This window comes from Nansenia antarctica, assembly GCF_963989245.1.
Source record: "Nansenia antarctica genome assembly, chromosome: 14".
Taxonomy (NCBI): Eukaryota; Metazoa; Chordata; class Actinopteri; order Argentiniformes; family Microstomatidae; genus Nansenia; species Nansenia antarctica.
The window spans coordinates 20,262,258-20,275,237 of NC_137684.1; the positions used below are offsets into that span (position 1 = coordinate 20,262,258).

Genomic DNA, 12,980 nt, shown 5'->3' on the forward strand with positions numbered 1-12,980 from the left:
TATCTTTCAGCCAGGTCATAAAGGTCATGATCATAAAGAAAGTTATAATTTAACTAGTTTGATTGATTTGCTAATTAAAAGTAGTCAGTACATAGTACATGACATCAGCACACACAACTGGTGGATTTGTGAGGGGACAGATTTCTCATCTGTTATGATATTCCCTATGATGGTGATCAGAAGGTCATGAGTTAAAATCCCAACTGGACACTGAACACCACCACTAGTGTAGCCTGGGGTAACTTGGGAACGCCACTAGGGCATTTAGCCCTATTTCACTCCAGGGAGACTGTCCCTGTAATCTCTAGTAGTTGAGGATAAAACCATCTGCTAGATGGTTCAAATGTAAATGTAACAAGTATAAGTCAGTATAACCATGTCATGATGATTATATTTTGTTCAATCGTGATTCTGTTATGATCAGTATTATACTCATTTAGGATGTTATGTAGTAATGGTACAAATGAGTCAGCCAGTCACTATGGTGTCAGTTATATCCATCTCCTGGGCCCTGTTGTTCAAAACCTTTAATCTGGATCAGATCGAGCTAGCTGATTTCCCCTATACGGCTCGAAATCAACCAAATAGACCCTATATATATCCTAAATGATCCTGGATAGCAAAACAGAATCAGGATCATTCTGATCCAGATGAAACGTTTTGAACAACTGGGCCCTGGGTTCTATCTGTTGGTAGGTACTTAGGTGCAAGGCCACTTCTTTAAAGTATTCAAGTTGGGCCCGAGGGATTTCCCTGCACTCTAACAGATTAGGACTCTACGCAATTGAAAGCATTGAGAGAATACATCAAGGTAAATACAGGCTTTTATTTCAGACCATTCTTGACAAAGAACTGTATTATGTACTGAGATCTAATTATTCATAATAACCATCTAAATATCTAACCTACAGGAGTGTTACTGACCTGATCAAGTTGACATTGGGAAACCAAACCACTGTCTCCTCATCTCATTTACTATTTGTTCTCAGTGCCAATCACACTAAACCCAACGGGTACGTTTCTCTAAAGCATCACAGCACTAAGACTCTCAAGTCCATTGTGGGCAAATGGTTAACGGTGATTTTAGTGCTAGGAGGCTTTCAGTAAATTCAAGACAGGACAGTGGAGGTCTCCACTTTTTAAATGTATCATTTGGTCTGTCCACACAAACTTATGGTGACCTAGAAACACCACAATACCTGACACAGACCTCAGCACAGGGTGGTGAGAAAATACACATACAGGTCCCTAGGAGTCAGCCTTGGTCCCCTTGCACATACACAGACTCACACACTGTACCGCATGTCTTCCATCTATCGCCCCTCCAGATCTACACGGTCATTTGAAGCCTAACCCCAGCCCTCTACGACCCCGGGAAGTCATGTTAAACTGAAGTTAAAACACAACGAGATTGCTAAGCTAACACCGCTAATGCGGAAGTCCCTCCTGTGTCTCAGAAGACAGACAGAGAGAGAGACGTGCAGCCACCCAGGATCGAGCCCCGCGTGGAGTCATTGTCCATCATTTCTTGTCAATTTCAATAAAGACAGACACACACAGACACACACAGACAACGACAGGTCATTCTAGAGGAAGAGAGAAATGGGATAATAGGATTCTATTCTCTGACAGCCAATGTCCGCGATTCCACACTGGCCAGTAGATGTCGAGATTTTTTTTTTTTATATGTTTGTATGACTGGCTCGTTAGCTCAGTGTGTAAGTCTGCCGCAAGGTAGACTTTGTAGTCCTGGGTTCGAATCCCAGGCGGGCAGGTCAATTTGCACTTTTCAATGTGAAGGACAAACAGGAAGGAAAAAAAAAAAGGCATGCGCAGCGGCAAATAATTCCTGGGCTCAGTCTGGGCTCAGTCCAGAGAGAGAGAGAGAGGAATTTTCCCTTTTGAAAATATATTTTTTGAAAATCCCGCCTCAAAATATTATTTTTTTTTTTTTTTTTTTTTCTTCTGTGTCAGTGCGTCTACCGGCCCGAGTCTCTATGGGGGAATGCAATGACCGTTTTGGACACCAAACACACCAAAGAACATCTACTCTTCGAGGCGAATCCAGTCAGACCATTATCAGACCTGCTGGACGTGTCTGTGCGCGTGTGTGACTGGATGTCTACATTCAATGTGTCTCACCGTGTGACTGGATGTGTGTGTGTATATATATGTGGATGAGTGTGGATGTGTGTGTATGTGGATGTGTGGATGAGTATGTGTGTGGATGTGTGAGTATGTGTATATGTGTGTGGATGTGTGTGTATGAGTATGTGTGTGGATGTGTGTGTATGTGGATATGAGTATGTGTGGGTGTGTGTATGAGTATGCGTATATGTATGTGTATGCTTATGTATGTTAATGAGCTGTATGTTAATGAGCTGTATGTTAATGAGCTGTATGTTAATTATCTGTGTGTGTGTCTCTGTGTGTGTATACGTGTGTCTGTGTGTGTATGTTAATGAGCTGTATGTTAATGAGCTGTATGTTAATGAGCTTCATGTTAATGAGATTCATGCTAATGAGCTGTATGTTAATTAGCTGTGTGTGTCTCTGTGTGTATACGTGTGTCTGTGTGTGTATGTTAATGAGCTGTATGTTAATGAGCTGTATGTTAATGAGCTTCATGTTAATGAGATTCATGCTAATGAGCTGTATGTTAATGAGCTGTATGTTAATTAGCTGTGTGTGTCTCTATGTGTGTATACGTGTGTCTGTGTGTGTATGTTAATGAGCTGTATGTGAATGAGATTCATGCTAATGAGCTGTATGTTAATGAGCTGTATGTTAATTAGCTGTATGTTAATTAGCTGTGTGTGTGTATACGTGTGTCTGTGTGTGTATGTTAATGAGCTGTATGTGAATGAGCTTCATGTTAATGAGCTTCATGCTAATGAGCTGTATGTTAATGAGCTGTATGTTAATTAGCTGTGTGTGTCTCTGTGTGTGTATACGTGTGTGTGTTATGTTAATGAGCTTCATGCTAATGAGCTTCATGCTAATGAGCTGTATGTTAATCACCTTCATGTTAATGAGCTGTATGTTAATGAGCTTCATGCTAATGAGCTGTATGTTAATGAGCTGTATGTTAATTAGCTGTATGTTAATTAGCTGTATGTTAATTAGCTGTGTGTGTCTCTGTGTGTGTATACGTGTGTCTGTGTGTGTATGTTAATGAGCTGTATGTTAAATCAAATCAAAGTGGGAGGAGCTTAAATCAAAGTGGGAGGAGCTTAAGTCAAAGTGGGCGGAGCTTAAATCAAAGTGGGAGGAGCTTAAATCAAAGTGGGAGGAGCTTAAGTCAAAGTGGGAGGAGCTTAAATCAAAGTGGGAGGAGCTTAAGTCAAAGTGGGCAGAGCTTAAATCAAAGTGTGAGGAGCTTAAGTCAAAGTGGGCGGAGCTTAAGCCAAAGTGGGCGGAGCTTAAGTCAAAGTGGGCGGAGCTTAAATCAAAGTGGGAGGAGCTTAAGTCAAAGTGGGCGGAGTTTAAATCAAAGTGGGAGGAGCTTGTGTAAAAGTGGGAGGAGCTTAAGTCAAAGTGGGAGGAGCTTAAATCAAAGTGGGCGGAGCTTAAATCAAAGTGTGATGAGCTTAGGTCAAAGTGGGCGGAGCTTAAATCAAAGTGGGAGGAGCTTGTGTGTAAGTGGGCGGAGCTTAAGTCAAAGTGGGCGGAGCTTAAATCAAAGTGGGAGGAGCTTAAGTCAAAGTGGGCGGAGCTTAAATCAAAGTGGGAGGAGCTTGTGTAAAAGTGGGCGGAGCTTAAATCAAAGTGGGAGGAGCTTAAATCAAAGTGGGCGGAGCTTAAATCAAAGTGTGATGAGCTTAAGTCAAAGTGGGCGGAGCTTAAGTCAAAGTGGGCGGAGCTTAAATCAAAGTGGGATGAGCTTAAGTCAAAGTGGGCGGAGCTTAAATCAAAGTGGGAGGAGCTTGTGTAAAAGTGGGAGGAGCTTAAGTCAAAGTGGGCGGAGCTTAAATCAAAGTGGGCGGAGCTTAAATCAAAGTGTGATGAGCTTAGGTCAAAGTGGGCGGAGCTTAAATCAAAGTGGGAGGAGCTTGTGTGTAAGTGGGCGGAGCTTAAGTCAAAGTGGGCGGAGCTTAAATCAAAGTGGGAGGAGCTTAAATCAAAGTGGGAGGAGCTTGTGTATAAGTGGGAGGAGCTTAAATCAAAGTGGGAGGAGCTTAAATCAAAGTGGGCGGAGCTTAAGTCAAAGTGGGCGGAGCTTAAATCAAAGTGGGAGGAGCTTAAGTCAAAGTGGGCGGAGCTTAAGTCAAAGTGGGCGGAGCTTAAATCAAAGTGGGAGGAGCTTAAGTCAAAGTGGGCGGAGCTTAAATCAAAGTGGGAGGAGCTTAAATCAAAGTGGGAGGAGCTTAAGTCAAAGTGGGCGGAGCTTAAATCAAAGTGGGAGGAGCTTAAATCAAAGTGGGAGGAGCTTAAGTCAAAGTGGGAGGAGCTTAAATCAAAGTGGGAGGAGCTTAAGTCAAAGTGGGCGGAGCTTAACTCAAAGTGGGAGGAGCTTAAGTCAAAGTGGGAGGAGCTTAAATCAAAGTGGGAGGAGCTTAAGTCAAAGTGGGCGGAGCTTAAATCAAAGTGGGCGGAGCTTAAGTCAAAGTGGGAGGAGCTTAAGTCAAAGTGGGCGGAGCTTAAATCAAAGTGGGAGGAGCTTGTGTAAAAGTGGGCGGAGCTTAAATCAAAGTGGGAGGAGCTTAAATCAAAGTGGGAGAAGCTTAAGTCAAAGTGGGCGGAGCTTAAATCAAAGTGGGAGGAGCTTAAGTCAAAGTGGGCGGAGCTTAAATCAAAGTGGGCGGAGCTTGTGTCTAAGTGGGAGTGGCTTAATTGATTAATTCAAATTGTGGGCGGAGCTTGTGTCAAAAGTGGGCGGAGCTTGTGTCAAAGTGGGCGGAGCTTAAGTGGGAGTGGGAGTGGCTTAGACATTTAGTGGGCGGAGCTTGTGTCAAAGTGGGAGTGGCTTAATTGATTAATTCCAATTTTCTTTCATTTGCCAACAAACGACCTACCTAGACTGTACGCAGTTGCACAGACAGTATTGCTTTAGGATGAAAAACAGAAATCGGTGCCAGAAAGTCCCAGTCACCCAAAAATCGGCACGATGAAGCGTCACAGGGGTCCGGTCGCGTGCCCCGAGTTTCGAGGCGCTAGCTCAAACGGTCGCTCCGTGGCGCCCCCTTTAATTACGGATTTCGCACTTACGTCAAAGCTCCCCGTTTGGGCCACGAATGGCCGATCAAGCCGAAACTCTGGGTAAACACTTGTCTCACCAAGATGTTCGACATATGTGAAAACCAGACCTCTAGCTCACAGCTAGGAGGGGAGTTATGAATTCTGGCCACAGGGGGCGCCGCAACCGAGTCGGGGCTCGGATATGTGTTCGGCGGGCCCGAGCCGATTCGGAAAATATCTGAACCGTGTCTGTGGCACTTACGGTTGCTGAGCTAAAGTCCTTTAACCTAGCCCGGAGGGAGCTTGTGTAAAAGTGGGCGGAGCTTAAGTCAAAGTGGGCGGAGCTTGTGTAAAAGTGGGCGGAGCTTGCGAAAAAGTGGGCGGAGCTTGTGTAAAAGTGGGCGGAGCTTAAGGCAAAGTGGGCGGAGCGTGTGTAAAAGTGGGCGGAGCTTATGTAAAAGTGGGCGGAGCTTAAGGCAAAGTGGGCGGAGCTTGTGTAAAAGTGGGCGGAGCTTGTGTAAAAGTGGGCGGAGCTTGTGTAAAAGTGGGCGGAGCTTAAATCAAAGTGGGAGGAGCTTAAATCAAAGTGGGTGGAGCTTAAGTCAAAGTGGGCGGAGCTTAAGTCAAAGTGGGAGGAGCTTAAGTCAAAGTGGGAGGAGCTTAAGTCAAAGTGGGCGGAGCTTAAGTCAAAGTGGGAGGAGCTTAAGTCTAAGTGGGAGGAGCTTAAGTCAAAGTGGGTGGAGCTTAAGTCAAAGTGGGAGGAGCTTAAATCAAAGTGGGAGGAGCTTAAGTCAAAGTGGGTGGAGCTTAAGTCAAAGTGGGAGGAGCTTAAGTCAAAGTGGGCGGAGCTTAAGTCAAAGTGGGAGGAGCTTAAGTCTAAGTGGGCGGAGCTTAAATCAAAGTGGGAGGAGCTTAAGTCAAAGTGGGAGGAGCTTAAATCAAAGTGGGAGGAGCTTAAGTCTAAGTGGGAGGAGCTTAAGTCAAAGTGGGCGGAGCTTAAGTCAAAGTGGGAGGAGCTTAAGTCTAAGTGGGAGGAGCTTAAGTCAAAGTGGGTGGAGCTTAAGTCAAAGTGGGAGGAGCTTAAATCAAAGTGGGAGGAGCTTAAGTCAAAGTGGGTGGAGCTTAAGTCAAAGTGGGAGGAGCTTAAGCCAAAGTGGGAGGAGCTTAAGTCAAAGTGGGCGGAGCTTAAGTCAAAGTGGGAGGAGCTTAAGTCTAAGTGGGCGGAGCTTAAATCAAAGTGGGAGGAGCTTAAGTCAAAGTGGGAGGAGCTTAAATCAAAGTGGGAGGAGCTTAAGTCTAAGTGGGAGGAGCTTAAGTCAAAGTGGGCGGAGCTTAAGTCAAAGTGGGAGGAGCTTAAGTCAAAGTGGGAGGAGCTTAAGTCAAAGTGGGAGGAGCTTAAGTCAAAGTGGGAGGAGCTTAAGCCAAAGTGGGAGGAGCTTAAGTCAAAGTGGGCGGAGCTTAAGTCAAAGTGGGAGGAGCTTAAGTCTAAGTGGGAGGAGCTTAAGTCAAAGTGGGCGGAGCTTAAGTCAAAGTGGGAGGAGCTTAAGTCAAAGTGGGCGGAGCTTAAATCAAAGTGGGAGGAGCTTGTGTAAAAGTGGGAGGAGCTTAAGTCAAAGTGGGAGGAGCTTAAATCAAAGTGGGCGGAGCTTAAATCAAAGTGTGATGAGCTTAGGTCAAAGTGGGCGGAGCTTAAATCAAAGTGGGAGGAGCTTGTGTGTAAGTGGGCGGAGCTTAAGTCAAAGTGGGAGGAGCTTAAGTCAAAGTGGGAGGAGCTTAAGTCAAAGTGGGAGGAGCTTAAGCCAAAGTGGGAGGAGCTTAAGTCAAAGTGGGCGGAGCTTAAGTCAAAGTGGGAGGAGCTTAAGTCTAAGTGGGAGGAGCTTAAGTCAAAGTGGGCGGAGCTTAAGTCAAAGTGGGAGGAGCTTAAGTCAAAGTGGGCGGAGCTTAAATCAAAGTGGGAGGAGCTTAAATCAACGTGGGAGGAGCTTAAATCAAAGTGGGAGGAGCTTAAGTCAAAGTGGGCGGAGCTTAAATCAAAGTGGGAGGAGCTTAAATCAAAGTGGGAGGAGCTTAAGTCAAAGTGGGCGGAGCTTAAGTCAAAGTGGGAGGAGCTTACGTCAAAGTGGGAGGAGCTTAAATCAAAGTGGGAGGAGCTTAAATCAAAGTGGGAGGAGCTTAAATCAAAGCGGGAGGAGCTTAAGTCAAAGTGGGCGGAGCTTAAGTCAAAGTGGGCGGAGCTTAAGTCAAAGTGGGCGGAGCTTAAATCAAAGTGGGAGGAGCTTAAATCAAAGCGGGAGGAGCTTAAGTCAAAGTGGGCGGAGCTTAAGTCAAAGTGGGAGGAGCTTACGTCAAAGTGGGAGGAGCTTAAATCAAAGTGGGAGGAGCTTAAATCAAAGTGGGAGGAGCTTAAATCAAAGCGGGAGGAGCTTAAGTCAAAGTGGGCGGAGCTTAAGTCAAAGTGGGAGGAGCTTAAGTCAAAGTGGGCACAACAACCACACACACGCGCGCACACACACACGCACGCGCACACGAACGTACGCGCGCACACACGCACACGCACGCGCACAAGCTCCGCCCACTTTGACTTAAGCTCCGCCCACTTTGACTTAAGCTCCGCCCACTTTGACACAAGCTCCGCCCACTTTGACTTAAGATCCGCCCACTTTGACTTAAGCGTGCGCGCGTGCGTGTGCGCGCGTGCGTGTGTGTGCGCGTGTGCGCGTACGTGCGTGTGTGTGTACGTACGCGCGTGCGCGTGTGTGTGCGCGTGCGCGTACGTGCGCGCGTGTGTGTGCGCGCACGTGCGCTCGCGGGTGTGTGCGCGCGCGTGTGTGTGCGCGCGCGTGTGTGTGTGTGCGCGAGTGTGTGCGTGCGCGCGCGCGTGTGTGCGCGTGTGTGTGCGTGCGCGTGTGTGTGCGCGCACGTGCGCGTGTGTGTGCGCACGTGCGCGCGCGTGTGTGTGTACGTGTGCGTGCGCGTGTGTGCGCGCACGTGCGCGCGTGTGTGCGCGTGTGTGTGTGCGTGCGTGTGTGTGCGCGCGTGTGTGTGTGCGCGCGTGTGTGCGTACGTGTGTGTGCGTGTGCGCGCGTGTGTGCGCGCGTGTGTGTGCGTGCGCGCGCGCGCGCGTGTGTGTGCGCGCGTGTGTGTGTGCGTGCATGTGTGTGCGCGCGTGTGTGTGCGCGCGTGTGTGCGTACGTGTGTGTGCGTGTGCGCGCGTGTGTGTGTGCGTGTGTGTGCGCGCGTGTGTGTGTGTGCGCGCGTGTGTGTGTGCGTGCGCGCGTGTGTGCGCGCGTGTGTGTGTGTGCGCGCGCGTGCGCGTACGCGCGCGTGTGTGCATGCGTGTGTGTGCGTGTGCGCGCGTGCGTGTGTGTGCGCGTGTGCGCGTACGTGCGTGTGTGTGTACGTACGCGCGTGCGCGTGTGTGCGCGCGTGCGTGCGCGTACGTGCGCGCGTGTGTGTGCGCGCACGTGCGCTCGCGGGTGTGTGCGCGCGCGTGTGTGTGCGCGCGCGTGTGTGCGCGAGTGTGTGCGCGTGCGCGTGTGTGCGCGTGTGTGTGCGTGCGCGTGTGTGTGCGCGCACGTGCGCGTGTGTGTGCGCACGTGCGCGCGCGCGTGTGTGTACGTGTGCGTGCGCGTGTGTGCGCGCACGTGCGCGCGTGTGTGCGCGTGTGTGTGTGCGTGCGTGTGTGTGCGCGCGTGTGTGTGTGCGCGCGTGTGTGCGTACGTGTGTGTGCGTGTGCGCGCGTGTGTGCGCGCGTGTGTGTGCGTGCGCGCGCGCGCGTGTGTGTGCGCGCGTGTGTGTGTGCGTGCGTGTGTGTGCGCGCGTGTGTGTGTGCGCGCGTGTGTGCGTACGTGTGTGTGCGTGTGCGCGCGTGTGTGTGTGCGTGTGCATATGTGTGTGTGCGCAGGAGAGCCCTGGAGGCCCAGGACCAGATCGTCGAGCAACGCAAACATCAGAGGATCCAGTGAGGCCTCGTTATGACACACACACACACAGACGCGCACACACACACCAGACGTCAGTCTGTCTCTACCATACAACACCTCAACTCTTTCCTCTGTTTTGTGAGTGTCCAGGGGAAAGCAGCTGATTGTGAATCAGATGCAGGAGCGTCTGGAGGACCGGATGCTGCAGGATGAGGTGAAGGAGCAGGAGGGGCAGCAGATGCTGGAGAACCTAGAGAGGATGCAGGTGGAGGAGCTGGAGGTATTTTAGTGCAGCACAGCAATTCTATAATCATTCTGGAACAAACTAGTTGAAAACTCAGAGTGGTGTGTATGGACGTAGGCTGCGTGTGGTATATGCACTGTATGTCTGTGTGTGTGTGTGTGTGTGTGTGGCTGACTGATCAATCTGTGGTTGTGTGGGTACAGGCTTTGGAGAGGAAGAAGGAGGAGCAGCGGAGGCTGCAACTGGAGATCCTCCGCATCAATGAGGACAGCTTGCTGGCCAAGGAACACAAGAAGGAAGAGGAGAGACTGGCTAACCTCAGAGCCATGGAGTACACCCGCAAGAAAATGGTGAGAATACAGTACAAAATGTGTGTACTGTGTGGATCAGTGCAGTACCCCCCCCCCCTCCAACACACACAAACCAATAGATTAGTCTTTGAGGTGGACAAAGACTCATTTCTGTATGACCTCTACAGGAGCGGGAGGCTGAGTATGAGGCTGAACAGAGACGCATCAAGAGAGAGAAGGAGAAGGAGGTGGCCAGACTGAGAGCCCTGCAGGAGAGAGACAGAGACTTCAAAGCTGAGCAGGTTAGCATCAAGTTCACTTATTTATCCCCTTAACACACACAACCATAACAGCCATCCTGAAGTCATTTTCAGCTCAAGACATTTTGCTTGCCCAGTTGCACCAAACCCTTTGTTCTATTAGCCAACACCTATTTCTTTTGTTGTGGCGACCAGGCAAACAAGTTGCTATTCTAGTATGATACCTAATTGGCTGTAGAGGACATGGAGACATTAACAGGGAGTGTTTCTATGTGACTGTCAGGATGAGCTTCGAGCCCGGAGGAACCAGGAGGCTGCAGAGAGGGAGTGGAGGAGAAAAGAGAAAGAGCAGCTCAAAAAGAAAGTAGAGGAGGAGGAGAGATTGAAGGCAGCGCGCTTGGAGCAGGTCACCCACAAAGAGCACCTCCTTTCCATTGAGGCCGGGCGAGAGAGGGCTGAATTTGAGAGGGTGTTGAGGTATGTCCGCAATGTCACACTTTCTTCGGAAGACAAACACTGCCTTTTGAGCTCGTAAGTAAATATTACACACAGTACTAACTATAGTTGTAACTATAGTTCCAAACAGTCTCTTTGCCCTGCTTCCTCTTCCACCAGAGCCCAGCAGGTGTCCATCTCTAAGGAGAAGGACAAGGAGGACAATCACAGGCAGAAGGTCCTTCGCCATGCGGACGGGATACGTCAGCAGGTGAGGGAGCGTGAGCTACAGGCCGTCACACAGCGCAGGGAGGTCTTCAAAGAGGGAGACCGTCTGGACGAAGAGGCCCGCCAGCGTCGCATACGCCTGGATGAGATCAAGGAGAAGAAGCTGAAGGAACTCAAGTTAGTGAATTGCAATAGAAAAGACAGAGCATTTACATTAAGCTTTCTACAGTGTGTAAACTACAGTAAGAGGCCATTTTCGATACGCCGAATCAATTCATGTTTACTCGTTTTTTCTTTCAGGGCTGCTGGACTTCCAGAAAAATACTGCAATGAAGTGGAGAGGAAGGTACATGCCTTACCTACTCTGGAACACTAGCATTATTAATGCAAATCCTAAACTTAAAAAAACAGGTGGGAAAAGTCCTAGATCCTACTTTTTGAAAAGAGAAACTGTCACTCTTTTTAACATTGACTAAAGCTACTAACAGTTGACTAAACAGAAAATCAATTGCACAGGCTGGAAACTAGTATAGCATAATCATTAGATCATTTCTGAATAAAGATGTCTGTATACATTGCACATTATGATTCATGAATGTTTTTGAAAAGTGTAAATGTAACTGTATGAATGTAAATGTAAATGTGTTCACCTGAACGTTCCAACTATTGATAGTACCAGATGACGAATTGTGGCTTAATATCTACTCATAATAAGTTACATTATCAAATCGTTTGTTTGTACAATTGTTGACTGTCCCTCACACTGATCCATTAAAGGTACCCAAGACCAACTGAACACAATTTTATTTAGACTATATTTATCTTTCAGCCAGGTCATAAAGGTCATGATCATAAAGAAAGTTATAATTTAACTAGTTTGATTGATTTGCTAATTAAAAGTAGTCAGTACATAGTACATGACATCAGCACACACAACTGGTGGATTTGTGAGGGGACAGATTTCTCATCTGTTATGATATTCCCTATGATGGTGATCAGAAGGTCATGAGTTAAAATCCCAACTGGACACTGAACACCACCACTAGTGTAGCCTGGGGTAACTTGGGAACGCCACTAGGGCATTTAGCCCTATTTCACTCCAGGGAGACTGTCCCTGTAATCTCTAGTAGTTGAGGATAAAACCATCTGCTAGATGGTTCAAATGTAAATGTAACAAGTATAAGTCAGTATAACCATGTCATGATGATTATATTTTGTTCAATCGTGATTCTGTTATGATCAGTATTATACTCATTTAGGATGTTATGTAGTAATGGTACAAATGAGTCAGCCAGTCACTATGGTGTCAGTTATATCCATCTCCTGGGCCCTGTTGTTCAAAACCTTTAATCTGGATCAGATCGAGCTAGCTGATTTCCCCTATACGGCTCGAAATCAACCAAATAGACCCTATATATATCCTAAATGATCCTGGATAGCAAAACAGAATCAGGATCATTCTGATCCAGATGAAACGTTTTGAACAACTGGGCCCTGGGTTCTATCTGTTGGTAGGTACTTAGGTGCAAGGCCACTTCTTTAAAGTATTCAAGTTGGGCCCGAGGGATTTCCCTGCACTCTAACAGATTAGGACTCTACGCAATTGAAAGCATTGAGAGAATACATCAAGGTAAATACAGGCTTTTATTTCAGACCATTCTTGACAAAGAACTGTATTATGTACTGAGATCTAATTATTCATAATAACCATCTAAATATCTAACCTACAGGAGTGTTACTGACCTGATCAAGTTGACATTGGGAAACCAAACCACTGTCTCCTCATCTCATTTACTATTTGTTCTCAGTGCCAATCACACTAAACCCAACGGGTACGTTTCTCTAAAGCATCACAGCACTAAGACTCTCAAGTCCATTGTGGGCAAATGGTTAACGGTGATTTTAGTGCTAGGAGGCTTTCAGTAAATTCAAGACAGGACAGTGGAGGTCTCCACTTTTTAAATGTATCATTTGGTCTGTCCACACAAACTTATGGTGACCTAGAAACACCACAATACCTGACACAGACCTCAGCACAAGAAGGGTGGTGAGAAAATACACATACAGGTCCCTAGGAGTCAGCCTTGGTCCCCTTGCACATACACAGACTCACACACTGTACCGCATGTCTTCCATCTATCGCCCCTCCAGATCTACACGGTCATTTGAAGCCTAACCCCAGCCCTCTACGACCCCGGGAAGTCATGTTAAACTGAAGTTAAAACACAACGAGATTGCTAAGCTAACACCGCTAATGCGGAAGTCCCTCCTGTGTCTCAGAAGACAGACAGAGAGAGAGACGTGCAGCCACCCAGGATCGAGCCCCGCGTGGAGTCATTGTCCATCATTTCTTGTCAATTTCAATAAAGACAGACACACACAGACACACACAGACAACGACAGGTCATTCTAGAGGAAGAGA

The 12,980-nt window shown here is 47.6% G+C and overlaps 1 protein-coding gene across 1 annotated transcript; it reads left to right on the forward strand.

Annotated features, from left to right (window-relative positions):
- Positions 1–169: 169 nt before the first annotated feature.
- On the forward strand, positions 170–10,934 carry LOC308169949 (cilia- and flagella-associated protein 45-like; the record flags this gene model as incomplete). The annotated part of the gene is made up of 8 exons (XM_080544682.1): positions 170–183; positions 9,083–9,139; positions 9,252–9,381; positions 9,549–9,695; positions 9,824–9,937; positions 10,179–10,372; positions 10,511–10,735; positions 10,859–10,934. The coding sequence occupies 8 exons, from the start codon at positions 170–172 to the stop codon at positions 10,932–10,934; spliced, it is 957 nt and encodes a 318-aa protein (XP_080400808.1).
- Between the last annotated feature and the right edge of the window lie 2,046 nt (positions 10,935–12,980).